The 26,414-nt window shown below is 35.0% G+C and overlaps 1 protein-coding gene across 5 annotated transcripts; it reads left to right on the top strand.

Annotated features, from left to right (window-relative positions):
• The first annotated feature begins 307 nt into the window (after positions 1-307).
• Positions 308-25,053, top strand: PPP1R42 (protein phosphatase 1 regulatory subunit 42). 5 transcript variants are annotated; one of them, XM_087890658.1, is made up of 9 exons: positions 308-445; positions 2,770-2,928; positions 3,563-3,729; positions 4,081-4,219; positions 6,239-6,355; positions 10,638-10,755; positions 15,222-15,353; positions 17,780-17,909; positions 24,927-25,053. In XM_087890658.1, the coding sequence occupies exons 2-9, from the start codon at positions 2,800-2,802 to the stop codon at positions 24,952-24,954; spliced, it is 960 nt and encodes a 319-aa protein (XP_087746784.1). In that variant the 5' UTR covers positions 308-445; positions 2,770-2,799; the 3' UTR covers positions 24,955-25,053. The 5 variants fall into 5 exon arrangements, with proteins under 5 accessions (XP_087746784.1, XP_087746782.1, XP_087746786.1 ...); XM_087890656.1 differs by lacking the exon at positions 24,927-25,053 and adding an exon at positions 19,204-19,506; XM_034429910.3 differs by lacking the exons at positions 308-445; positions 24,927-25,053 and adding exons at positions 498-573; positions 19,204-19,506.
• Positions 25,054-26,414: the final 1,361 nt, after the last annotated feature.

The raw sequence follows: 26,414 nt of genomic DNA, 5'->3' as shown, positions 1-26,414 counted from the left end.
TGTGTGTGTGTGTGTGTGTCATATTCCTAGTAAATCCTAATCAACAGAAAATCAGTCTTTTTTTACATATGTTTGAATGACAATTATTAACAGTATGTAAAGTATTAATGCCAGCTATCATATAATGTTATAAAATATTAATGCCAGAATCTATTATATGTGTTAGACTTGTAGTTCTTTTTCTATTATTATTTTCGAAGCGAGCTCAGGACGTTAACAAAAAAACAGGGATTCGCAAAAAGAAAAGCAAAATAGGCGCAATCTCCTTGGTGAGCCTAAATCATCACGCTGCGAATTCGGGGCTTCATCCGAACGGAACAAACCGCCCCCGCCACAGAAGAGACAAGGGAAGACCATTCGAAAGCAAGGCCTAATTCCGCCTCGCACGCCGCCTTTGTCACAAGGGTGCTCCACTTGTCCCGCCTCTCGCAGAAGGTTTTGATAGGTAGGCTTTCTATCTCTATAGCAACCCGTTTGCCGGCTTCTGTTTTCCTTTTGCTTCTCTCTCTTTCCGAGCCGAGGAACCGCCCATCCCCCCCCTTGAGGCTGAGGAGCGAGGAGGGGCGCGCTTATGTAGGTGGTTGGCTCAGACGCGGTGGGGGGCTCGCAGGTGTGGAAAAGGGATGAAGTCTAGGTTGTTAGGAGCAAACTTAACGGAACAAACAGTGCTATAGCCGCCTCCATCCCTGGCCTGCTCTGAAGCAATATCCACCTGAGGGCCCGGGTTGGGGTGGGGGGAAGACAGGCCGCCTCGCGAGCTTTATAAGCTCTTTTTCATTCTTTTCCGAAAGGTAACAGGTAACAGTAGAGTTGGAAGGGACCTTGGAGGTCATCTAGTCCAACCCCTTGCTCACGCAGGAGACCTATACTAAGGATTCGAACCACCGAACTGCCGACCTTTCTGATCACAGAAGGGGGGGGGGGAAGGCTGGCAGTACGACCATGCCGAAACTGGTGAACCGGTTTGCTGTGTGCTGGTTTTTTTTTTTTTCCCTAAGCATTTCTCCCAGTCGTAGCTCACCTCTGAAGCGATGTTCTGGAGAAAAAGCGGGGGAGAAGAGCTGCGGAGGGATGCCTTCCCTTTACGTTTATTACATTTTTGTTTTTGTTCTAAAATTGGGTCCCTCCATTCAGTCTCTTTGCCTACGTGTTGCTTGCATGGGCTCAGATTTGTCTGACACATGACAGTACAAACAAAATCCTGTTCTCTCATTGATAATTTGCCTATGCATCAACCTTAACCAAAAGGAGTTTTCTAAAAGGAGTGTGAATATTGGTCAGGCTGTTTGGTCAGTGAGAAAACATAGCATTTGGCATCTATTCATTTAATGCAGCCTTGAAAAAACATTAAAAGTCACACAATTCTCTGTCTTGTTTTGGAACTTTTTCTGCTTAGCTTTTCCTTAAAGCAAATAAGCTCTCCCCCTCAAATATAATCAAAACAGTTCTCCATCCTGGTATTTTCCGTGCCATTAATCTTTTATTTCCTTTGCACTGTTTCAAGCACTGGAATATATAAAGAAATATTAACTTGGGCTTTTTTCTGTTCACACTAAGGCTTCCTGCATTCATAATGGGGTAGTGGGATAACAGATCTGAAACTGGACTAAGATTTGTGCAGTACAAATTTTATTAGTTGCTTTAAAATGCTTTAGAATGCCTAATAGAATTTCAGAAAACTGTCTTAGTAAGAAAAAAAAGCATTATCGGAATAATGGGAAAATGGCTCATCAAGCCATTCCATTCCAACACCCCCCCCCCCAATACCCTTTCATCAGCATTTAGTAAACTACAAATTACTCATAACAGTAGTTTAGCAAAAAATATTAAGCTTTTGTGGTTCAGCATGTATGTATTCCCCTAATGTATAGATTATGGGAAAAATCAGTATGGTGAGAATTGTGTATCAGGAAATTATTCACTTTATAGTGCAAACTTGTGTATGTCTATGCAGAAATAAACTTAACTGAATTTATTTAAACTTACTTAGGCAAATATGTACCTTATTAAACCTAAAGAAACAAAATCAAAATACTTGTAGAATTGAAATTTATTTTTCTGTACATCAATGTATAGTCTAATAAAAATATGACTTTGCTCTATTGTAACTATAATAGCAATAACACTTAGACTTACATACCACTTCACAGGGCTTTACAGCCCTTTCTAAGTGGTTTACAGAGTCAGCATATTGCTCCCAACAATCTGGGTCCTCATATAATCATCTATAATAATACGACTATCCATCCAAGTAAGATTAGGGACAACAAATGAATCCTAAGAAGTACAGGTTGGAAATAATATTTAAGTAATTAGATATACCAAAAAAATTATAGATCAGGCCAAAGGTCTATATAATAGTATTATTTTTCATATTTAGTTAATCCAGATGCATCATGGAAATTTAAAAGCAGAAACAAGACATGGGAGCGATAACCATCTTCCACTGTTATACCCTACCTCTTTTTACTGGGCATGCTGTTTTTGATTCTAGGGGAAGCATATAGTAATAGCCCTTGATAGAGCCACAAGTCGGCTGGCAAAAATATAAAATACAATTCCTGCCATCAGGAGCATATAAAAATGTAATGTAAATTAGTCTAATGTTCACTAGAATGCATTATTTGATTTATGTAGAAAATGGCTAAGATCGTGTAAAGGAAATGTTTTAATAGGACATGTTAAGACATGTTTTAATAGTGCATGTTGTAGATAATATGTGATAATGATGTGGCAGCATAGTTTACAACTGTTTATTTCTATTTTAAGGCAGTGGAAAACTAACTTTATCACAAAGTCATGGTGCGATTAACGTTGGAGCTTATTGCTAGAAGCCTTAATCAAAAGAATCGCAGAGATGAATCTTTGGCTCAACATCTGAGAAAACTAACACATCTGAAATTATCTAATAAAAATATAGATGTCATTGTAAGAAATCTTTCATTATGTAAAAATATAGCTTTTATTTTATATTTAAGAATTAGCCAGTATTAATGCTATTTTATATTTTGTTTTAATATAAGTTTCTAGTTGGAAATAAATTTCTGATTCTATTTCATGCCCTTGCCTTAATTAGTTTAATTTAAATAATATATATTTGATTTGTCTTTTATTGTTGAGCTATTTAATTATTTGCAGGAAAACAGTTTTGGACAGACATATGGTGATATATAAGGTAATGTTCAGTGTTGTTAAGTTAAATGTTCTCCAGAAATGGGATATTGTACAAATACAAAATAATTATTTTCAGCATGAGTAAAAGTTTGGCACATTGAGTAAGATTTCTTTTTCTTTCAAATGAACCAGCACACTGTGCTTAAAATAATTTATTGTATACAAAAGTGATGTGCAACACAGCTATTCAAGGATCATATATTTAATGCATCATTAGGTTATGTGGAATCTTTATCATGCATCCCAAGCTTATTCAACCTTATTCATGTATTTATGACTATACTTAAAATTGCAGGTTTAACATAATTTTAGGGCTTTTGAAATCTTGCTGAAGCTGTTGCTTGTTAGTAAATTCTACCAAGTAACATATGTCAATTTTTTCTTGTAGGATGATCTTTCTTTGTGTAAAAATCTTAATGTCCTATATTTATATGATAATAATATTAGACAGATACATAACTTGGACTTTGCGACAAACCTAAGACATCTGTACCTGCAGAACAACTGCATTATACGAATTGAAAATCTAGAATCATTGATAAGACTTGAAAAATTGTAAGTGAAAAATTACGTTTCTATTTTTATTGATTCACTGTTAATAATCTAAATTTTAAACTAATAAAATGGAATGAGTATATATTTTATATGATGCTATATTGCACAAGCTTGATACAAACTCTGCATTCAAGAACCAAAGCTTGATAAACTTTTAACATATAAGATATAATCACATAGAAATTAATTAAGTTGTATTTGATTATTGGTGCAATATGTTATGCTTTATTGATTTTACTTCTGAAATAGTGAAATTATTCAGTAAAATAATTATTTTTTTATTTTCCAGAAAATATGCATTTTAAAAGAAATTGTAAAATGAAAGGCCTTTCTATTTTGTTCTATTTCCAGATATTTGGGTGGCAACTGTATCACTGTAGTGGAAGGCTTGGAGACTTTAGAGGAATTGAGAGAATTGCATGTTGAAAGCCAGCAGCTTCCCTTAGGAGAAAAGCTCTTGTTTGACCCAAGAAGTCTTCATTCATTATCCGTAAGAACACTGTACCTGAAATTTATTTGGTGACAGACATTAATCGTTAAAAACTGCTAATGGCTTCTATTGTATACGTATCCTGATATTGCATAAAACAGGTTAATGTGTCATTTATTTTATTTAAAATATTTTTAAAACATATTAATAGTAAATTTTAAAATTATTTTTCGTAAAGCAATCTGGTATATACTATATTTATTCCTCAGTTTTAATAATAAAGCCTTATTATGATTTCTATATTCAGAAGAAATTATGAAAATAACAGTGCAGAATATTGTAACATTTTAGCATTCTGTTACATGAGTCTTGCAGCTTTATGAACATCATACTACTAGCATATATATTTAAAAAGTAATTTTCTACAAAACCTATCTCAAATTTTAACTTGCCCTAACTATAACTTTTATTTTCTCCCATGAAAATTAATTTGTTTGTTTTTATAGCTTTTATTTGCAGTACTTCACTTCAGTGGTGGGTTCCTCCCGGTTCGGCCCAGTTCTACCGAGCCAGTAGCGGTGACGATATGACGTCACCGAACCGGTTCTGCCGCCCCCACCCACCCGCCCACCCGCGTTATTCTTACTTTTATTTGGACCCACCCCCAATCTATTGCTGCCTCCTGAGTCCCAGCTGATGGGCTATAAGGAAAAAAACTGTTTAAACTCTTGCCGCGGGGCTTCAAAGGGCTGCCCTACAGCTGATCAGTGGTAAAAGGCAGTTTGGTGGTAGACCAGTGCCTCCAAAAACAAATGAGTAGACCGGTGCCTACAAAAATAAATGGGTAGACCAGTGCCTGCAAAAATACATGGGTAGACCAGTGCCTGCAAAAATAAATGAGTAGACCAGTGCCTGCAAAAATAAATGGATAGACTGGTACAGCTCTGCAAGCAGTTAAAAGCCTGGTAGACTAGTACGTCTGCTAAATCCTAAAGAATTGTCACATGACCATCAAACCACGCCCACAAAATAAGTCACGCCCAAAGAACCGGTAGTAAAAAAATTTAGAACCGACTCGTGCTTTACTTGCCTGTGACAGATGATTTAACCCAATCAACCTGACAATTACAATACTTTATAAGTATTGTAAACTCTTAGAATTTTTTAATGGTTTCATTTTATTACTACCATTGTGCTTATGAACAATTAGCTAGTGTAGACATATATGGATGATAAAGCTTGGAGAATTTATATCCACACTGTAAAAAAAAATAAATACTGCTTTAGATTCAACAAGCTTTTTTCGACCCACACGCTAAAGTTTCTGTGCAATATCTACGGATATCTATCTCCTCTAATACCATAGCATAAAGTGCACCATACATATTTTTTTTCAAAATCAGATTGTCTTGTATACTTTACCTTTCTTAAGCAAACAAAATTTCAAAGTATCTACAGGTGTATAATATGGATGCAATTGTTCTTTAAGTCTTAATTAAAAGAATATGTTAACTCTTATACAATATAATTCTTTTCTTTGGATATTTATCTGCAGAAATATCAGTATTTATTGGAAAAAAACATTTTGCCATCTCTTACTTTTCAAACAATATACTAATAATTGGAAGATATAATATTTTTATTTGAAAAGTTATATTTTATTTTATATTACTGGTATTTTTTCTGAGGTTTAAATAACTGAATCAAAGCATTTAGAGTATATCATATTACTTTACCTAACTTCCTTTCTAAAAATGGAAAGATAGCACCGTCTTCCTCTTACCATGCACATCAAAATAGGTTACATAAAACAGTTGGAAGAGGATTGTGTATTGAATTGTATTGATTTTAATAGACCTTTTAATAGTTATTTACTCCATTTTAACAAATTATTAACTATGAGTTTCAAGATTGTTTCGAACCAAAATTATAGGTATTTTTGTTATACTGTTTAAGATTTTGTACATTTAAGAACATTTTACATTTTAATCAGGTTTTCTCTCAAGTTAAGTGTATACAATTGCTGCACTTGAATATTGTTTTGTATTTGGAATAAATATATGTTTTGATTCATTACAGAAATCTTTATCAGTTTTGAATATCAGCAATAATAATATTGATGAATTAAGTGACTTATCTATTCTGGAAAATATTTCCCATCTTATAGCTGTTGACAACCAACTTCATCACATAAAGGTAATAAAAGCAATGCAGACTGATAAATTACATAAATGGAAGTAAGTATTTTTCAATAATTTGTCAATTGTTAAAATTCTTGTCCATTGCCTTTTGAATAATGGTGTCCTTTTATTGTGCAAATTTTTACTTACAAATTTATGAGCAGACAGTTTTATGGTAGATGAAGCTTACAAAGTTGTCGGTCTTAAATGTTAATACATTTGGATTATAGAGATTTCTAACAAAGAAAATTGGGGAAAACCTTTCACACAGACTAGAACATTGTAAATATAAGAAGACTGTAAATATTGTAATAATCTATTTCATATATTACTTCATGGATTAAAATATACCTATATAATTACATTAATTTAAATCCACCTTTTCAATAGATTAGAGGCATTTCATTGAAATGAATAGATACTAATTTTAACTTCATATATAAAATTAAGCTTTTAAATTTATAACCTAAACAGGAACAAAAAAGTTACAAAACTTCAAACAAATTGGACTAAAGCTAAGTGCTAAAATTGACTTTGAATAGAATATATATTTTTGTCTTTCAATTTTTTTTAAAAAAAATCTGGTTTGTTTTGGAAGTGTTGAACAATAGACCTTCTTGCTAATTCTATAAGCTTTGAAAATAACAGTATTTTTCGGAGTATAAGACACCGGAATATAAGATGGACCTTAGTTTTTGGGGAAGAAAATAAGAAAAAAGCTGATTGGCAGGTGGATTGGCCTCCCGGAATACCCCCAATCAGCTGTTCCAGAGGTGAATTTTAGCAACAGGTTCCTTGGCTGTGAGCACTGTGCCTTGCTTTTTTTTTTTTTTTTTTTTTCTGCCTCTGAAACTTCTGAAACTCTGTTTCAGAAAAAACTTTTTTTCCTGCCTCTGAAAGCCTCCGAAACAGAGCTTCAGTAAAAAAGCCTCTGAAGTTCTGTTTGGGGGCTTCTTTTCTGAAGCTTCTTTTCTGATGTTTTTTTCAGCCTCTGAAGCCTCCGTTTGAGAAGTCAGGTGGGGCTACATTGCCCAGATTTTCACTCTCTTTTTTGGGGGGGGAAAGGTGCATCTTATACTCCGAAAAATACGGTACATCTAAATACGTTTGTTATCATTCAAAATGTTAGCTACTTATATCAAACCAAATTGGGCAAAGATTTCCTTTTTTCTTGGCATGTATCTATGCATAACAGAATATTCTTTCCTTATACAATGATTTCTGGGTCCTCATCTGATGACTCATGCACTTAGCTTCTCATTATCACAATTTTCAGAATTTCAATTTGTTTCTAAAATCTCAGTAGCGAAGTCTACAACTACTGTTAAGTCAAACAGTACAATTTGGAGAGTGATGTTTAAGGAATTGAATTTTTAAAGAAGTGACATTTTGCAATACTTGGAGAAGGTTCCATTTCTTTATTTTTTAATTTTCTCTTAATTCCATTCACTATGATGTAACATATAGTGCTTCTTATTACATCATATATACCAGAGGACAGGATGAAAGCAATGACATGTCCTATGTATTAGGAGGTTGTCCATCTATATCTCATAAATCCAGATTATTTTATAATACATTCAGCAATACAAGTCCTATTTATTTCAGAAGGCTTCGGTATTTTGAAGATTTGGCTGTAAATATTTAATGTATTCAACCTTTGCCATTATTGATTATGACACTAGATATCAAAAAGATGGATTCCTTCACTTCACAATTCAGTCAGGTACAAGAAAAAATATATAGATTTTTTGAAAGAGATAATGACAGACCGTCAGAATGATGACAAATTGCTATCTGCAGATGTAGTTAGGCTATTTGAGCTAGACACAGCCAATAAAAATTGGAGTGCATTGGTCAAATGTAGGTTTTTAAATGACTATCACTAATTGGGAAGAAGGCTATAGTTTGTGCTATGAATGACATCTGAGGCTTTTATACCCCCCCCCACCCCCATCATGAGTCTAGAATACAATTTGCTTTTTAGTATTTTGTAGCAGACCTCTAAGTGATAACATGACATGATCATTTATCAAATAGAGACTGCCCAAAAAACTATCTAGTCCCTTTAGTATAGCTTATTGAAAGGATGTAAAGTGAAAGCAGTTTATTGGAGACAGGAAAACAGTGAACAAGTAGGGAATATCCAAAAGTAATATTTCAGCATGGAATAAGTGCATTCTTAGATAAACGAGAGTAAAGATATTCTGAATAATTGATCAACCAAGCTTAATTAATGAAAACCTAAAAATTCTATGCATTCTTCAAAAATAAATGGTTTTCAGAATTCCAAGAAATATACTGTTTTGAATTTTCAAAATAATATTTAATTGAATAATTTTTAAGTACATTTTTAAATCAAATGTACAAAGTGAAGATGATACTATTATGCGTTTAACAAAGGCTCTATTTCATAGGTCTGGATAAATTTGTAAAAATAAAAAAAGGGATGATTGTGAGCAAAGGCACTATTTGCATGTTTATAAACTTTGCTTTAATTTTAGCCATTAAAAGCTAAATTGCTCAAACATACAATTTTAAACCTAAATATACAGGGGAAAGTATATAGTTCTATCTAATGTTATAAATATTAATTATAATAAATTTAATTTGCTTATTAATTAACATTTTTATTGACAAAAATAGCTATTTCATACATCCATGAATTTACCAGGAATCACTCAAAGGAGACTTTATTCTTTTGCAGAAAATTAATTATATAGAAAGAAAATAGATTACGGAATGTCTTCTATAGTAAATTTGACAAGTAGCACTAAAATCCTTTTGAGTTTTCATTTTTGGCTTCTTTAAATTGAAAATTAATGAATATCAAGTTTTATTCTTTTGAACATTCAGTTTTATTTATAATATTTCCTTGAACTTTGTAGGTTTCATAACAAGGTGAATTTAGGAAAAGATACAATATAGAAATTATTTCAGAATAAATTATGTACGGTACATTCATATGAGTATTCCAGTTTATACTATACTGTATACCTATCTATGCGTAACTGGATTGGAGATAATGTACAAACCAGTGTTGCATAATTCCTTTTAATGATGCATTTAAATTGAAATTGTATTATTCGGTCTTTGTCACAGAAGGAAAAAAGAATAATTCAGTTTTCCCTCATTGTCTTTGCCAAATACTTGATAACCTTCTATATCAAATATCTGGACAGATAGAGCATAGTATGTGGCTAAAGTGTTAGAAAGATCTAAGTTCAAATTTACCCCAAAAATAAAGAACTATTGGCTGACTTGGGCTAATAGACTTGAATGTATTTCAGGGATGTTGTTTGGAATAGGAATTGAAGGAGGGAGTATTATGTCTGATTGCCTGTGCTCTTAGAGGACTGATGGGATATCAAATGGATGGATGGATGGATGGATGGATGGATGGATGGATGGATGGATGGATAGATAGATAGATAGATAGATAGATAGATAGATAGATAGGATGCAGATATATATATATATATATATATATATATATATATATATATATATATATATATATATATATTAGACAGATGTGATAATTATATACAGTGGTTGAATGCCAGTGGGATGGAGTTAGAATAAAACAACTGGAGGACTATAGGGAGCAACAGAGATTAAGAGAATAATCTTTTACCTTTCTGTTCCATCAATTTCTTTCAAAATCTAAACAAAATTATACTGATAAAGTATTACAAATTTACCATTTTAAGAAGGAAAAGGAAGAGAAATTGTTTCCCAAACATTGGTTTCCTGTTTCTAACACTGTTACCATAGTTTCCATAGTTCCATATATGCTATGGTTTCTGTCATACATGGCATTATTACAATTTGTGATACAAAAAGTATCCCACGTATGCTTTTTCTTGAATTTGTTTAGCTTGATTTAATAATAATTTTTATTTACAGCCAAAAGATCTGAATAATTGTCCTATATTAAATGCTATTAGCTTCCAATATTTACAAATATATTTTTGCAAAACTTAGGGAGGCCACAGAACAGTGTAGTTAACTTTTGTGTTTTTTCTGGTTTACATTTATATTTAAACTTTCATGAAATAGTGAAAACACAAAAATAGACTAGTTATGAATAAAGAAGTAAAATAGCTATCAAAATATCATTTATAAATATTGCGGATAAAATGTATTTTTAACTACACAGATATTTGATTGTGTTATTAAATGTAATAACATCTTTTGAAATAAATGGAACATGTTACAACTAATCAAAGAAAGATTTATAAATTTAGTGGTAATATTTGGACTAGATACGTGATGTTTTTCTTTGTTACTTCCAGGACTTGGAATTTATTCTGAGTATATGGACTAAGTTGTACAAAATGGAGCTGAATGGGAATCCTGTTTGTCATAAGCCAAAATACCGAGACAAAGTAATACTGCAGTCAAAATCTCTTGGTAAAAATATCTAAACTTCAGAGATTGTTCTTCTTTTATTTCATATTTATTGATTTATTAAGCCATTGATACATAGGGATATTACCCAGGAGTCAAGGTCATTACTCATGTTAAATTCCACTGTTTTCCTGTGAATCTGTTGTGCAATATTTTCTCCAGTTGAAGCCATCTAATCCCACTTGCACTCAGTTCTGCTTCCCATCAATTCTGAGGCCATCCAAATTACAAAAACAGAAGCAATTTTATCATATTTCATGCTTATTAGCTAGCGTACAAATTATAATCTGTCCAATTATCAGACATGCTTTTAAAGTTATCTGAAAGCTGTATATTATTGTATATCCTGCACTTTGATAAACTGTATCTTAAAATGAGGGGAGTCAGTCCATTTGAACTTCCATAGAATGAAACATCTCTTCACAAATGGGGTCAGGATCAAAACAGAGCCAGTTTTAGAATGTCCTTCCAAAATCAGATTTAGAGATCTTTAAGAAGAAAGAATTAATCAAGCTTGTCTCTCCAGTTCTCCTTCCTCATAAAGTTCTGTTGTGTGCAGTTCTGGACCAAACTAGAATTAAAACAGTCATAAAAGAGGGCAATAATAAAATGTGTTACTGCAGGGTACCCAGCATAGTTATCACAGACATCGATAACACCTTTTTGGTATATTACATTACTCAACTTTTGTGCCCAAAATCTTCCACTGAATATGAAACAAAATTCCCTCAGAAGACTGTTCTAGGTCTTGGACAAGTTAACAGAAAAAGACATTTATCGAGCGCTTCACAAATTATCTGTGAGAGCCAGCATATTCTCATGATTAAAATTGGACAGGCATCATTGAGACAGAGTTTGAAATATTCCATAAGATATAGGATCTAATAAAATTCCTAGTAATAGTTCCTTATTAAATTCCTAATAAAGATAAAATCAGTTAAATGTAATGCCTCCTGGTAGTTAATGTAACTGAAATACTACACAGGATATTTAGGGCAGGTTAAAATTTTCAACTTTCAATTTCCAAACATTAGGGTGCTCAAAAAATGCTTTGGAGATTGTAAAGATTGATTACTTTAATATAATTTAGATGTGTTTGGTGAGTAACTACATAAATATAACTTTTTAACATTTTGTTCGTTTCATTATACATTGTTTAAAAATAGAGAAAGGGGTAGGTGGAAGTAATATAAAGAGTTGTATATAGGAGCTTGACATAAGATACCTCCCCCCCCTCTCAGATTGAAGTGATTTCTAAACCTAATGCAGTGCAGTAATCTAAAACATAATGATCCATGAATTGAATTCACAATAGAGGGTTTGAATCTCCAAGAATAAGATCTAGCTTTCTACGTCTGATCATGATGTATCTGTATCTGGTCAAGTGTGGTGTCTTGTGTGGTCAGCCTGAGAAGCTTGCTGGATGACTTTATTTCTTCTCAGCTCAGTCTGTATCATAGGGTGGTTGTTGCGACATAGGTAGGAGGGATGCTATGCTATGTCTGCTGCCTGAGCTCCTGAACAAAGGCAGGATATAAATCAAAGAATGCTATCCCTCAGTGCTGATTGTTACTAATATAATTGCTCCGTCAGCTTTTACTTTCATGTATTTGTACAATTTGTATAATTAAAGCTGTTTTTAAGATTATAAATAATGAGTAGAATTAGTAGAATTATAATGTGTCAGAAGATAAACTAGAAAATACATTGAATTTTACAAAAAAAAATTATTGTCTCAAAATAATTTCCTATGAATTGAGGAAGACTACATCATTACAATACTAAGAACAGAAATTGTGAATATAAAAGAATTAGCATAAGGTACCAATAGAGGAAAACTTCTGTGCTGCAAAAAATTGTTGCTTTTGAAGATCAGCTTTACTTGGAAGGTTGCCCGATAAATTTCAACCCCTTTTTTCCTTCTTTTGCAATCCCACTGGAACAAGGCCCTCCTGCTCTTCGCCACCAGTGGCGCTTCCCGCCAGCCTTCGCCCAAAGCCCCGCACGAGGAGGCTGAAGCAGATCCCAAGTTAGAATTTTTGCCCCCCTCCAACTCACACAAGAAGACCCTGAAGGGGGAGACTCTCTGTAGCACCACAAACATTCATTGCACGTATCTGCCCCAGGGGCCGTAGCTTGAGGACCCCTGATTTAATGCAATATAAAAAATGCAAATAATTTTTCTGCGGACCACCAACATGGTCTCCACGGACCACCAGTTGGTGACCGCTGTTCTAGAAATCTCTCAATGTACTGGAAGAACAGACCTCTAATCTAATGAAAATGCTAGCAAATGCCATGATTCCCATGATCATTCTATTTGGTGGTATGGGTAGAATGCCCAAGCCCTCTCCTTGCCCCAACATACCTAGAAGGACGAGGTTCTCTCCACGGCACTCCATTTAACAACCCACATAGCTGCTTAATGATTGTAGTCACCTCCCATCTTGACTATTGCAATGCGCTCTAGATGGGGCTGCCCTTGAAAAACATCTGGAAGCTCCAGTTTGTTCAAAACGCAGCGGCCCACATGGTTTGTGCAGACCTAGGACTGCAGATATGCCACCTCTCCTGGGGAGCTGCACTGGTTGCTGATTAGCTTCCGGGTGCAATTCAAGGTGCTGGTTGTCACTTTTAAAGCCCTTCTTGGGTTATGACCAAGTTATCTGAAGGACCGTCTCTTCCCAGTTACATCCACCCGACCCACTAGAGCGGGGAGGCAGGGAATGTTGCGGGTCCCATCTCTTAAGGAGGTACATTTGGTAGAACCAAGAAGAAGAACCTTCCCCATTTTTTGGAACATCATCTTCACAGAGATTAGAGTGGCCCCCACTTTGACACTCTTTTGGAAGGCCTTAAATGCGTAGTTCGGCCAATGAGCCTGGGGAACCCAGAGTGATGGAGCCCATCAAGTGGCTCATTTGATTTTTGTTGTCACCAGGGCGGTGGGAGGTTATTGCTTTATTCTTTTTATATTGTTTGTAAACTGTCCAGAGTAACTGAGGGTGAGTGGACAGCCATATAAATCTTATAAACAAACAAACAAATAAATAAATATAAATCTAATAAATAAATAGAGCCAGGACTGCAGTCATTGAGTGAATCGGTTACATGGCATCTCATTTAATAACTACTTTGCTCAACAATCAAGATTTTGAGCCCTTTAGTCATAAATGGAGGATTACCTGGATTAATTCAATAAATAGTATACTTTTTGTCACGGGTTTTCCCTTGGAGTGTGGTTTCTGGCAAACCCATAACATACATACAGTACATACAGAGAGACAGAGTGAGAAAGAGACGTTGCCTATGTGTATGCAAGCATATTACTTACATTTACGGTGTGTATGTTTTGGGAAAATCTTCAGAACTTAAGTTGATAACTCTAGGAAGACAATTAGTTACTACCAAGATTTTTGACTGCATTTAATTATTTTTAATATCTTTCTTTGTGGGGGAGTATCTTAAATTAGGAGCCTTGGTAGTACAGTGGTCTAAAGCACCCTGTTATTAAGACCAGCTGCCTGCAATTACTGCAGGTTCGAATCTCGCCAGGCTCAAGGTTGACTCAGCCTTCCATCCTTTCTAAGGTAGGTAAATTGAGGACCCAGTTGTGGGGGCAATAAGCTGACTTTGTATAAATATACAAAAGGATGAAGGCTATTGCTTAGCACATTGTAAGCTGCCCTGAGTCTCTGGAGAAGGGCGGCATATAAATCAAAAAAATAAAAAATAAAAAAAAATTCAGAGTCATATTTCTTTCCATTAATGCTATATTATTAAATAATTGGGTTCTTCTTCTTCTTGTGCCACATCCATCATCGGACATTGGCGATCATGTTAACGATCCTATTTTTATCAACAGCTGCACGAAAAAGTGCTGTTGAGTTTTGTCCAAACCAGTCCCTTAGATTTTGAAGTCATGATGTTGTTCTTCTGCCTGGACCTCATTTGCCTTCAATCTTTCGTTGGAGGATTAAGTGAAGTATGCTGTATTTTTCTGGGTGTTGTCCAAAATATTCTAACTTTTGCTTTTTTATGGTTTTGATTATTTTCCTTGGCTTTCCCAGATGGCTTATATATAACAATTGAGTTATATAACTAAAATTATATAGGGCATAGACCACATATATATCATTTACCCTGCATGGTAATTATAGATTTCAGCCTAAGTGAGCAGCAGAGAGATTGTTTTGCTTCTCTGTCTTTTTGTTATTGTAGTGACTATTTTACAGTTTTAAGGTCTATCCTTTTCACTATTGTACTATAACAAGCTATTCATCAGTTGTCCAGCTCATACCTACTAGTACAGTAGTATTAAAGACAAATGATCAACAATTTGGTGGTTTTTCAGGTATAATAGCATTGATCATAGAAAATGAACAATATCTTTGACAACAAAAACGCTCTTTTGCCTTCCTAAAAATATAAAGCTGTCTGTTAATTTACATATTACAACATTTCTTCAGAACTTCTGGATGGAAAAGAAATAAAAGAAATGGAAAGACAGTTCCTGACAAATTGGAAAGCCTCCAGAGATGCCAGGAAGAAAAACAAAGTAGAAAGCTTCATTAATGAGCATGCATCATATTCACATTTTGGTAAAACAAACTATATCTTTTTAATCAATTACAGAATCAACATTAAGACAAAAACAAGCTCCAATAAGTTTGTCATAAGACAATTAGTTATGAACATTTTCAGAATGTTTTAATGTAGAATAAAAGCATTATTTCCCAAAACTATAATACTATAAAAATAGTATAAAGATGAATGAATAGCAAACAGCCTTCATTAAAACATTTTGAAATAAATGCAGTATTATAAAAGTGTATGGAGTATGGTTGCATGCTTTTAAATAATTTCATTGGTGGTGAATCATACATTTAGTTATTGCATAAACACTTTTTAAATGGTTTTTCCCCCGATTTAAAAATTCATCTGAGTTTTGACAATTTAATTGATAAAATCAGTAACAAAGGCCTTTTTTCCAGTAATTTTTCTGTTTCTTCCATTTTTATTTATTATTTATTATTTATTTATTAATTTAATTTGTATACTGCCCTTCTCCCAGAAGGGACTCAGGGCGGTGAACAGCCAAAATTAAAAAACATACAAATACAAAAGTTAAGATAATTAAAAAGAATTAAATCACTAGCTTCCCAATTTAAAACCCCCAAATCCATAAAATTTAAAATCCCAATTTAAAAACCATTTAGGCTAGGCCGGCTTGATGGAATAAAAACGTCTTCAGGGCTTTACGGAAGGTCCGGAGGTCCGGGACCAATCGTATTCCAGGAGGCAGTTCATTCCACAGGGCAGGTGCCCCCACAGAGAAGGCTCTCCCCCTGGGGGCTGCCAGCCGACATTGCCTGACCGACGGCACCCTGAGGAGGCCCTCTCTGTGAGAGCGTATTGGCTGGTGGGAGGTTATCGGTAGCAGCAGGCGGTCTCGCAAATACCCTGGCCCTAAGCCATGGAGCGCTTTAAAGATGAGAACCAACACCTTAAAGCGCACCCGGAAGACCACCGGGAGCCAATGAAGCTCGCGCAGGAGAGGTGTTACGTGGGAGCGCCACGTCGCTCCCACAATCACCCGCGCGGCCGCATTCTGCACCAGCTGGAGCCTCCGGGTGCTCCTCAGGGGGAGCCCCATGTAGAGAGCGTTGCAGTAGTCCAGGCGTGATGTGACCAAGGCATGAGTGACTGTGCACAAGGAGTCCCGATCCAGAAAGGGGCGCAACTGGCGTATCAGGCGAACCTGATAAAAAGCCCCCTGGCCACGGCCATCATATGCTCTTCTAAAGACAGCCGTGTGTCCAGGAGGACGCCCAAGTTGCGAGCCCCCTCTCTGGGGGTCAGTGACTCGCCCCCAATAGCCAGCGATGGCACCAGCTGGCTATACCGGGACGCCGGCATCCACAGCCACTCGGTCTTGGAAGGGTTGAGCCGAAACCTGTTCCTCCCCATCCAGACCCGCACGGCCTCCAGACACTGGGACATCACTTCGAGGGCATCATTGGGGTGGTCTGGGGTGTAGATGTACAGCTGAGTATCATCAGCGTACAGATGGCATTGCACCCCAAAACCACGGATGATCTCACCCAGCGGCTTCACATAAATGTTGAACAGGAGCGGCGAGAGGACCGACCCTTGCGGCACCCCGCAAGCAAGGTGCCTCGAGGTCGACCTCTGCCCCCCTGCCAACACAGACTGTGACCAGTCAGAGAGATAGGAGAACCACCACAACACGGTGCCTCCCACCCCCAATCCCTCCAGCCGGCGCAGCATGATACCATGGTCGATGGTATCAAAAGCCGCTGAGAGGTCTAACAGGACCAGAACAGAGGAACAACCCCTGTCCCGAGCCCTCCAGAGATCATCCACCAATGCGACCAATGCCGTCTCCGTGCTGTACCCAGGCCTGAAGCCGGACTGGCACGGATCTAGATAGACGGTTTCATCCAGGTACTGTGGGAGCTGTTGCGCAACCACACTCTCCACAACCTTCGCAACAAAGCGAAGGTTGGAGACCGGACGGTAGTTTGCCAAAATGGCCGGGTCCAGAGAAGGCTTCTTGAGGAGGGGCCTCACCACCGCCTCTTTCAAGGCGGGAGGCAAGAAACCCTCACTCAGAGAAGCATTTATAATCCTCTGGAGCCAGCCTCGTGTTACCTCCCGGGTGGCCAGTACCAGCCAGGAGGGGCACGGGTCCAATAAACATGTGGTTGCATTTAACCTCCCCAGAATCCTGTCCACGTCCTCAGGAGTCACAGTTATTGATTATGCTGCTGTGCTGGTATAATATTCTCAGGGACCTTGTGACATAAAATATGCAGATCGGTAACTTTTGCAACAGAACATTTATATGCTATATTTTTATATACCAGTTATAAATGTATGAAGTTAGCTGTTGCAATTTACTAAGATTTGAATGTAAGATTTGAATGTGCCCCCTGTGTTAATTATTTTGTATACTTTGAGTAAAATTTAATAATACACGATTTTGTATCTTTACATCCTCTAGATGATAATGATACAGAACATACACATTTTCCTATTTACCACTTCCCAGTCTCCAGAGAGGTACACAGAACTCCTTATAATAAAGAATCTCAGCCAGTATATGAAGAAAACAGAAATAGTGAAAAAATCAGGTATGATTTCTGTAAAATACCACTGGAATCCAACCTCAAGTCCATGTCATTGTGTTAAATAACTACTGTAGTGAAATTAGACAGATATTTGAAATTAAAAATTGTTCTGTTTAAAACAAAACACAAATATTAAAAAGAATGCACACCATATATGTTAATGTATTTGTGTGGGAATTATTCAAAAGTGTTGCTTTGCAAAGTGTCAACATGTGGAGGGAGAAGCTCTGGACAGCTCACTCAGCTGCTTTGAAAACTGCCTGTGTTTCTCTACCTGAATGTGGGTCTACACATAGGGAGCATTTCTATTGGAATCACTTATGGAGCAATCGGCAATTATAGTGAATCAGGTTTTCAAACACTTGCTAGCCTTTCAAAGAATGCAGCTGCTTTAATGTTTTACTCACAGTTTTGCAAAATGGTTCTCGTGTGTGTAAGAAATAGAACAACTGTAGAAATAAGAATTGCTTTTAAGAGTATCAAAAAAGCTCTGTATCCTACTGCAATGTAGAGGAAGCTATATATTCCACCTTCCTATATATTACAGTGGTGTTCAAAACCTTTTTTTCATTTATGTTACAGATAGTTCTCGGGTTACAACAATTTGTTCAGCATCCATTTAAAATTACCATGGTACTAAAATATTGGTTCATAAATATCCTTGTAGTTCCAGCTATCATAGCATTCCTGTAGTCATGTGATTGTGATTCAGGCCTCAGCTCGTGATTATGACCTTACTGTGAGCTACAATCATGCGATTTCTAATATTCCCAGCTAATTTCCCATGAACAAATCAATGAGACATCAGCAAGAAGTTGGAAATCATAGTAATATGACTTCACTTAAAGTTGTATGCAATCCTTCCTTAATGACAGCAACAAGGAATGCCAGAATTGTTGTCATTAAGCAATGCAGTCATGTGACATTGCCCTCAATTGCCATCGTAAGCTGAAGACTATACTATAGTATGTTTTTGAAACATTATTTAAGGGATAACTAGATGAAATTTATTTCTGTAGTTTTTAAATTGGGAAATCAGTTCTGACAGTTTGATCCAAAGTATGCAAAAATACTTGGCTTCTTTAACTCTTTGAAGGTCTGGGGGATAAACTTATGAAAATTGTAGGATGGTAACCTTAATTTTTTTCTCACATGTTAATATGCCCTGTTATTATTTTCCAGTGTATGTAGAAATTAACAGAAACATTTTAACATGTTAGTGGAGGTCTATAAAAATTATTATTGTAACTAAATATTTTATCCTTAAAGTACTCTTTTATAACATTTTGCCACACAGCCATTCAGCCTTGAAAGCTTCTCAAAATGAACAGAAAGACCTATTTGAACCTCATCTCCTTAGACAAATGCCTCTCTAAGCAGCTACTAGAAAGCTTCTATATTATCATCAGAACAAAAGATATGCTTCAGAGCCAAACATGAAGAAAAATTGTTTTTTACTGCAAACGAAGTGATATTGCACAGTCTAAAATATTTTGTATTATAGATCCAATGTAAGTTTAAGTAAAAAAAAAAGGGTTAAAATAAGTTGACCTTATGCAAGTATGTTTTGATATTAAAAGTAGTAGCCATCTTAATTAAACCACTGATTAAACTATAATTTTATCTAAGGTATTGGTGGACAATCATGAAATTTTAACTACATTTACTAGGGCCCAGCAGATTAATAAGAGTTTATAGCCAATGATTTGATATGGTACTATTGCACTGGAAATGGGAAGGGTCTATGGAATTTAGGACAGAATTATATATTACATATATATATATTATTATCTATTCTCTGGATTGATCAGACAAAATACAACATACAATGGTCATATTGGAAAATATATCAACTTTTTCCTCTATTCTTAGAATAACAAGGGTACAAAGAGATCATTTTCGTTCAAAGTTTGACTTTTCCAGTCGTAATTCACAAATGGAATTCAGCTAATGCATACAAGCAGATCTAATGCATACAAACAGTCCTCTCTCTGCCTTTGCCTCACTTTGATATCTGCCTTCAAAGATGGATGGAATGTAGCCAGTTTCTTTATGGTCTAATTGCTTTACCATAGCTAGATTAACTATCTCCTTGCTGGCATTAGCAATTGCTGTTTTAAAATCAAAGGAAGCCTATTGTAATATGCCAAAATTTAATTCCTATTAATTTCTAGAAAGGCTTAATCAAATCTCCAATTAAAATATAGCTGGCCACCTCTCCCAATTAGAAAACTTGTATCTTCTTTTGTGTGTCTTTAGATCTCAATCAATCTGTGCAAGGTAGAGGCATCTATGTATTGCCCATTTTACATAGTAACCTGGATGCCAATTCCTCTTTGAGTCTCCTTGGAATCTGTCTCTCTTCAGCATTCCAATTTCTAGTTTTGCATACTACCCATCTATATTTGTTCTTCTTGACCAATTTCCCTCACCACCACTGCTACTCTTTCTGTGTGAAAACTTTTTATCTGATTCTTTTCCCAGATTCCAGCTACTATCTAGTACAGTTTATATGTCAGTTGACAGGATGACAGATGGTACTTATTTCCGCCATTCTTTCACATTGTGCCTGGGTCTATGTGTACAGCCACAAAAGATACATGCAACTATGAGTTGGTATCAATTTTTAACCATCAGTGAACAAGTTTTCAGAACTTTGGGATTAAAAATGTTTCCCATTCATGATCTAAAGAAGTAGAACCTTCATCCTACATATGAATAATGAACTCATTTCTAAGTACCATATTTGCGTAGCCAAAATCATAACATGTAGACAAAAATATGGTTTTGGAATATATGACTATGTAACGCTAAGATTTAGAAATACACGTAGTAGTTCAAAGAGTTACATTAGTGAGAACAACTAAACAATGGGAATTGGATGAATTCTGACTCCTTAATTAATGAGGATCAGAAAAAAATGGAAAAGTATCTGAAAACTTGGTTTGTTATGCAGGTTAGCTTGTTGCTAAACTAAAAAAATTCTATGTTACATGTTATTTTGCTATGGTTTTATTTTGCATATTAGTCCATCACATAATGGAATTAGATCATTAGTTAATAATAATGCTAGTATTATAGCAACTTGAAAGACTTGTTCCGTCTCCACTTATCTCAAGAACAAAATCTGAGATACCCTATGTTTGTGGAATCCGCTATTACCAGCTCTAAACCTATACTTGATTTTATTAGTGTCTGCTTTATACAGTATATAAGTATGAACTTCATTTTATTACTTTAATTCATGGGTGTAAATTCACGGCATCACATGACATATTGTGACTTTCTCCCCCTTTGCTAAAACAGTGGTGGGCGTTGCCAGCGCATGACGCATCCGACCCGCGGGCCACGAGTTTGACACCCCTAATACAAGAAGTTCTTGTAAACATCTGGTCTTAAAACCTAAATCTAAACTAGATTAATCTTACTTTCCTATAGACTGCAATTACGAAAAAAAGAAAACATTCCCTAATTCTTTTTTCACTGAATGAGAAAAAATAGGATCTGTATTTTAATGTGAAATTTCCAGCCTTCCATAACTTTATTTCAGTAAAATGCAAACAAAAGAAAATGCAAGTTATCTAATAGAATCAATTTGATGAAATGGTTAAGGTATCAGGCTAGAAACCAGAAGTCTGAGTTATAATCTTGGTTTAGCCATGAAGTCTTGTAGGAGACTCAGGCTAGTCTCTCCCTCTCGGCCCTGGAAGGGAGGCAGTGGCTTCTGAAATCTTGCCAAGAAAACTGCAGAAGTTAGTCCAGTCATTAGGAATCAACACTGACTCAAAGGCACGTACACAAACAAATTATTTAACATGACTTAACAGTTTAAATTATCCTGAATTCATATTGATTTGTATCACAGTCCTCAGTGTGCTTTGAAAACATAATTCAATTATTTTAAAGAGACATGATACCAAATAAATGTGTTTAGAAAGGTGTACTAATTGGCTTGAATATAAAATATAATTTGACTTATCTCAATATTATTTGTTTTGAAGGAATTAAATTTCCAGTACTTAAAGTTTTGTTGTTTGCTGTTGAAACCAGCATGTACTTTAGGAGGAATTAACATAAGAACACTGTGTCTTTAGGATCATAATATTTTAACAGTATTCTGCACTTTGCACTATGCCTTTTTTCTCCAGAAACTTAGAAATTATACTGCAAGTTTAAACTTTCCATTTTCTTGGCTAGCATAAAGGGTAGCTAATAATTCAGCCCTTATTTTTCTGCCTTCCTAGGACAAAGAATTGATTTATTGTATCTATGTTATCTCACAATCAAAAATTCATTCCCAGTGCTTGGTTGGTATAACTCTACACCCTGCCTATTTATTTTGAATGTCTCTTCTCATTAATGTCTTTGATCTGTAATTCCCAGCCAACCAAATGTAATTTTTCTTATTGTCAGATATCCTCATAAATATATTTGGTTGTGGAACATTTACATGTGTGTGTGCATTAATGGCAGAATCCTAAATCTATGTTCTATGAATCCTGTAAAATTTGCACAATATTCACTGTTCATTCAGATATGAATAGGGAATCACTAAAATTGGCTGGCCTGTGATTAAGTTTACTAACATTCACTATGAGATAGATGATATGTATTAAACTATAGCTTACTCATTATTGGGTATTTTGATATTATTTTTATTTAATTATGGATAAAGAAGTGAAAATTTGAAAGAACCAGAAAAAAAATATGGCTTTGCAGTTTGACAAAACAAAGGTCAATATTAGCAAATTCTGAAAATAATAATAGGGAAAAACACTAATTGTTTAACCTCTTGAGTCCAATCTTTAAATTACTTCCCTCCAGCAAAAGGTTACTACATCCTAACCTAAACAATTTTCCTGAAGAGTAATTTTAATATTGGTATCTAGAGAATACTGCATAAGCATTGCTTCCATTGTGCAAATGCCTTCCAGGCCTCTGCTAGGAAGATGATTAATTCACAGTCCTTGCAACTATTTCCTAGTGGAAAGTGAAATAAAGTGCCGGTTAATGGCTTATTGAGAGCGTCCATTATTGAGAGAGTCAATTCACATCTTGTTTTGCATGATTAGGAAGCCTGGTTTATTGTCAGTTTTTGAATTTATAGCAAGTGTGTCAGAACACTGTACGTACCTCATAGGTGGGATATTAGCTTACAAAACATCTTTTTCCCTAGATAGAATGATTCTGCTTCAGGGACAGTGGCCAAAATGGACCAAAACTGACATCAAAACTGGCAATTTGAGTTCAAAGAAGCAGCATATGTGAGGATGCACATCTGGTTTATCAGCAACTCTTTAAAGAAGCTGAGCTCAGCAGTGTAACTCAGTTGTCTAGCATTTAACCAGGAATAAATAGGCTTTCTCAACAGAAAACTCAACTAGTCTAATCTGGAAGATATATCTTTTTTGTAATATATTATTACAAGCAGAAATTGAGCCATATAAGAGTGACTATTTGTTATCTGCTATGGAAATAAATCATAACATTTATGTAACTTTGTGTTCAGAGTTTAAACTGGTGTTTTTTTCCTGAAGTGATTTATTTTCAAAAACCTGACATTTTAACAAAAATGTATATAGATTTTCTATATCCACTATATATTGTATATCCATAAAGTCACAGGAGTTTAGCATTATTCGCTTATTTTAGGCATGCATGGAGTTATGCTATTAAGTATATTAGGAAGTTTTCACTGAAATCAATGAGATGGAAAAATATTTAACCGGTTGAATTATGTCAAAGTGTCCATGATTTGAATGATTGCAATACTTGCTTGGTTATTTTAATAACTTTGTTCTGATATTTCAATAAATATTTAGATAACAAATTTCAGCTCAGTAATCTCAAAATTAGATTAATTTCTACTCTTATTAGTTTTTCTTATCACTGATTTACATGCAAGCAATTATACTTCATGAAACTGGAATTTTGCTGATCCTATTTCAGTGGCTTTTCTTTCAAATGAATAGGCAACTGTGGACAATAAATGCAAACTTTTTATATATTTAGTATAATTCATTAAAACACAAAGGTAAAATACACAGATGAAATAGAAAGATAGCTATTTCATTTGTAGCAATGAATATAATACTTTTGTCTATTTTGATACCATTGTCTATAAAAGGAAACACTTTAGAAAATAGAAACTAAATGGAAGGAAATTATACTTACAAGAATGAAGTGAATTAACTTTAAATTTCAATTATTTGCTGTGAATATCAAATGTGTATTCTATTATACTATCACCTAAATATTATATGCTGTTTATCTGACCAGCAATAAAAAAGGTGGATGTTGAATCACAATCTTTTGAAAATTATCCCAAAATAATTCTTGTGACCATGGTGACCCTTTTACAATTTTTGCCTTTTCAGAGTCAGTTAAATCTCTTTTTTTAGCCCATTCTGCCTGAGGAAAAGAAGCTGCCTAATAATTATGCACACCTTGATATAGGATGTTGATCTCCTTAGGCCCACCCTCCCTCACTACACAAATATACATCACCTTATCTGTTTATATCCACTAAGCATTCAAGTTTATACAGCTTGGAGGTGGAAAATATGCATACAAAGGATGATATGGTCAAAATACTCACTTGCCTAATAACTACACACGGTGTAGTGGTCAAAATACATGTTACCACTTGTATGTAATTCCCCAGTTGCTTCATGCCATAATAATCAAAAGCCTTGCAAATCTCCCCAAATACTATTAATTTATTATTATTATTAATGTTTAATTTATTCAATTTATAGTCCGAGGTATAATGCTACATGCCTACATGTGTACCTTATCTTTTTTTAAATAAGAATTATTTAATTTTTTAAAATAAGAATTATTGAATGAAATAAGACACCTGTATACCAATTCTGCAAAGTTGTATTACACTACAGTATGGAATTTATAAGCTTTATCCAGAGAAGAAAAAATATTGTATGCTACTGGTAGGTATAGGTAGCATTACATATTATCTTGACAACAATATCAACATGATTTACTACTGCTTTTTTTTTTTAGTTTTCATCTTATGTCAAGAATTTCCTGAAGATCTCTGTTCCAATAAGGTGCTTTTACAAGATTCACCATGTTTGCTAATGCTGCCACCTGTTGCGCCGAAGAAGCTAGTCTTCTTACAGTCCCTATTGTAAGACTAAAGCTGGTTAGCAGGCTACTTTAACAGTGGAAGATATGTTGGATACAGATTCTATTGACTCATAATTATGTACCTTGCTCCCTCCCCAATTGTGTTGACCTCCCTTCTTCTATTATAATGCAAAGTGTTTGTTCCTTCCAGAGAGGCTCCAATGCAATGTTCACAGAAGTGTTGTCATTCAGTGTTACAACAAATCTAGAATCCTCCTCTCGGGTACTCCAGTGTGTGCTTTCTATCTATTGTGTGATGTGCTGGGGGTTTGTATGGGATTGGGGGGAGCTACTCATTTAGCTGTCTGTTGATTGTGAAATGACACTCCTTCATCCACCATTAAACTTTGGCAACATGCCTGAAAATGTACGTTGCTGCTGCCAAGTCCTGCCTGAGGGGACCCATTGCATTTGTTTTCACTGTACCAAGGTCTTTCTGAAGACAGAAGTGAAGTGAAACAACACATGCTAAGTTTTTAAAATTTTCGGGGAAGCTAATTTCATCAGGTGCTTGATAAATCTAAATTCTTTCTGCTGCCACTACCTTATTCTACAATGAGATCTGCTTTGCTTTGTCTTTCATGGGCTTAAAGGTGCTATTACATTGCAGCAATAATCATTGCACCCTACCAGGCAATCAGCAGGAGCACAGATTCTGTGGCTTTGTTTCAACTCATTATAATTGCAGTTATAATTAGAAACAAATGCTGCTCAATAAATGTAGTTACTGGGTGGATAAATAGTGTTAATCTATAGCTTATAACAAAATCAATATGTTCTCCATCTTAAACAAGATAGTGTGAAAAATATATAAGTTCAATTACTGAAAATCCAATGAATTACAGTTGTAAATGTTATCAAGCATCTGGTAAATGCATTTTTGTGCATTTCAAAGACAAGTAGCTATTTGGAATTCTAATTCCAATGAATTACTTTCTGCACATATATTCATTTATGGAGGGAGAGAGAAGCAAAATCCCTAAACCTTTCTATTGATATTCAGAGGAAATGAAAAAGATCAGCCAGCTAACAACTTTTCACAGATGTTGTGTTATGCCATTAATAGATGTGTATTTAATTTATCTTTTCCTAAACTGGTATCCTCCAGCTGTATTGGTTGTGAGCATTCATAATCTTCAAACAGAATAGAAGCTGGTCAGATTGTGAGAGTTGAAGTCCAACATATATATTAAATGGACAAATGTCTTGATTTACAAAGCAGAGATCTCTGGCTTCACTATGACAGGATCTATGATCACTTTGAAGTCTCATAGCATTTGTGGGAAAGTGCATAGGCCTTCCTAATGGCACACTTTTACATTAGTATGTATAAATTTAATTTAAAAATAGTGACTAATATTA

The sequence above is a fragment of the Pantherophis guttatus genome, chromosome 3 (assembly GCF_059756535.1).
Source record: "Pantherophis guttatus breed Tessera chromosome 3, ASM5975653v1, whole genome shotgun sequence".
Taxonomy (NCBI): Eukaryota; Metazoa; Chordata; class Lepidosauria; order Squamata; family Colubridae; genus Pantherophis; species Pantherophis guttatus.
This window is presented reverse-complemented; position numbering and strand designations above follow the sequence as displayed.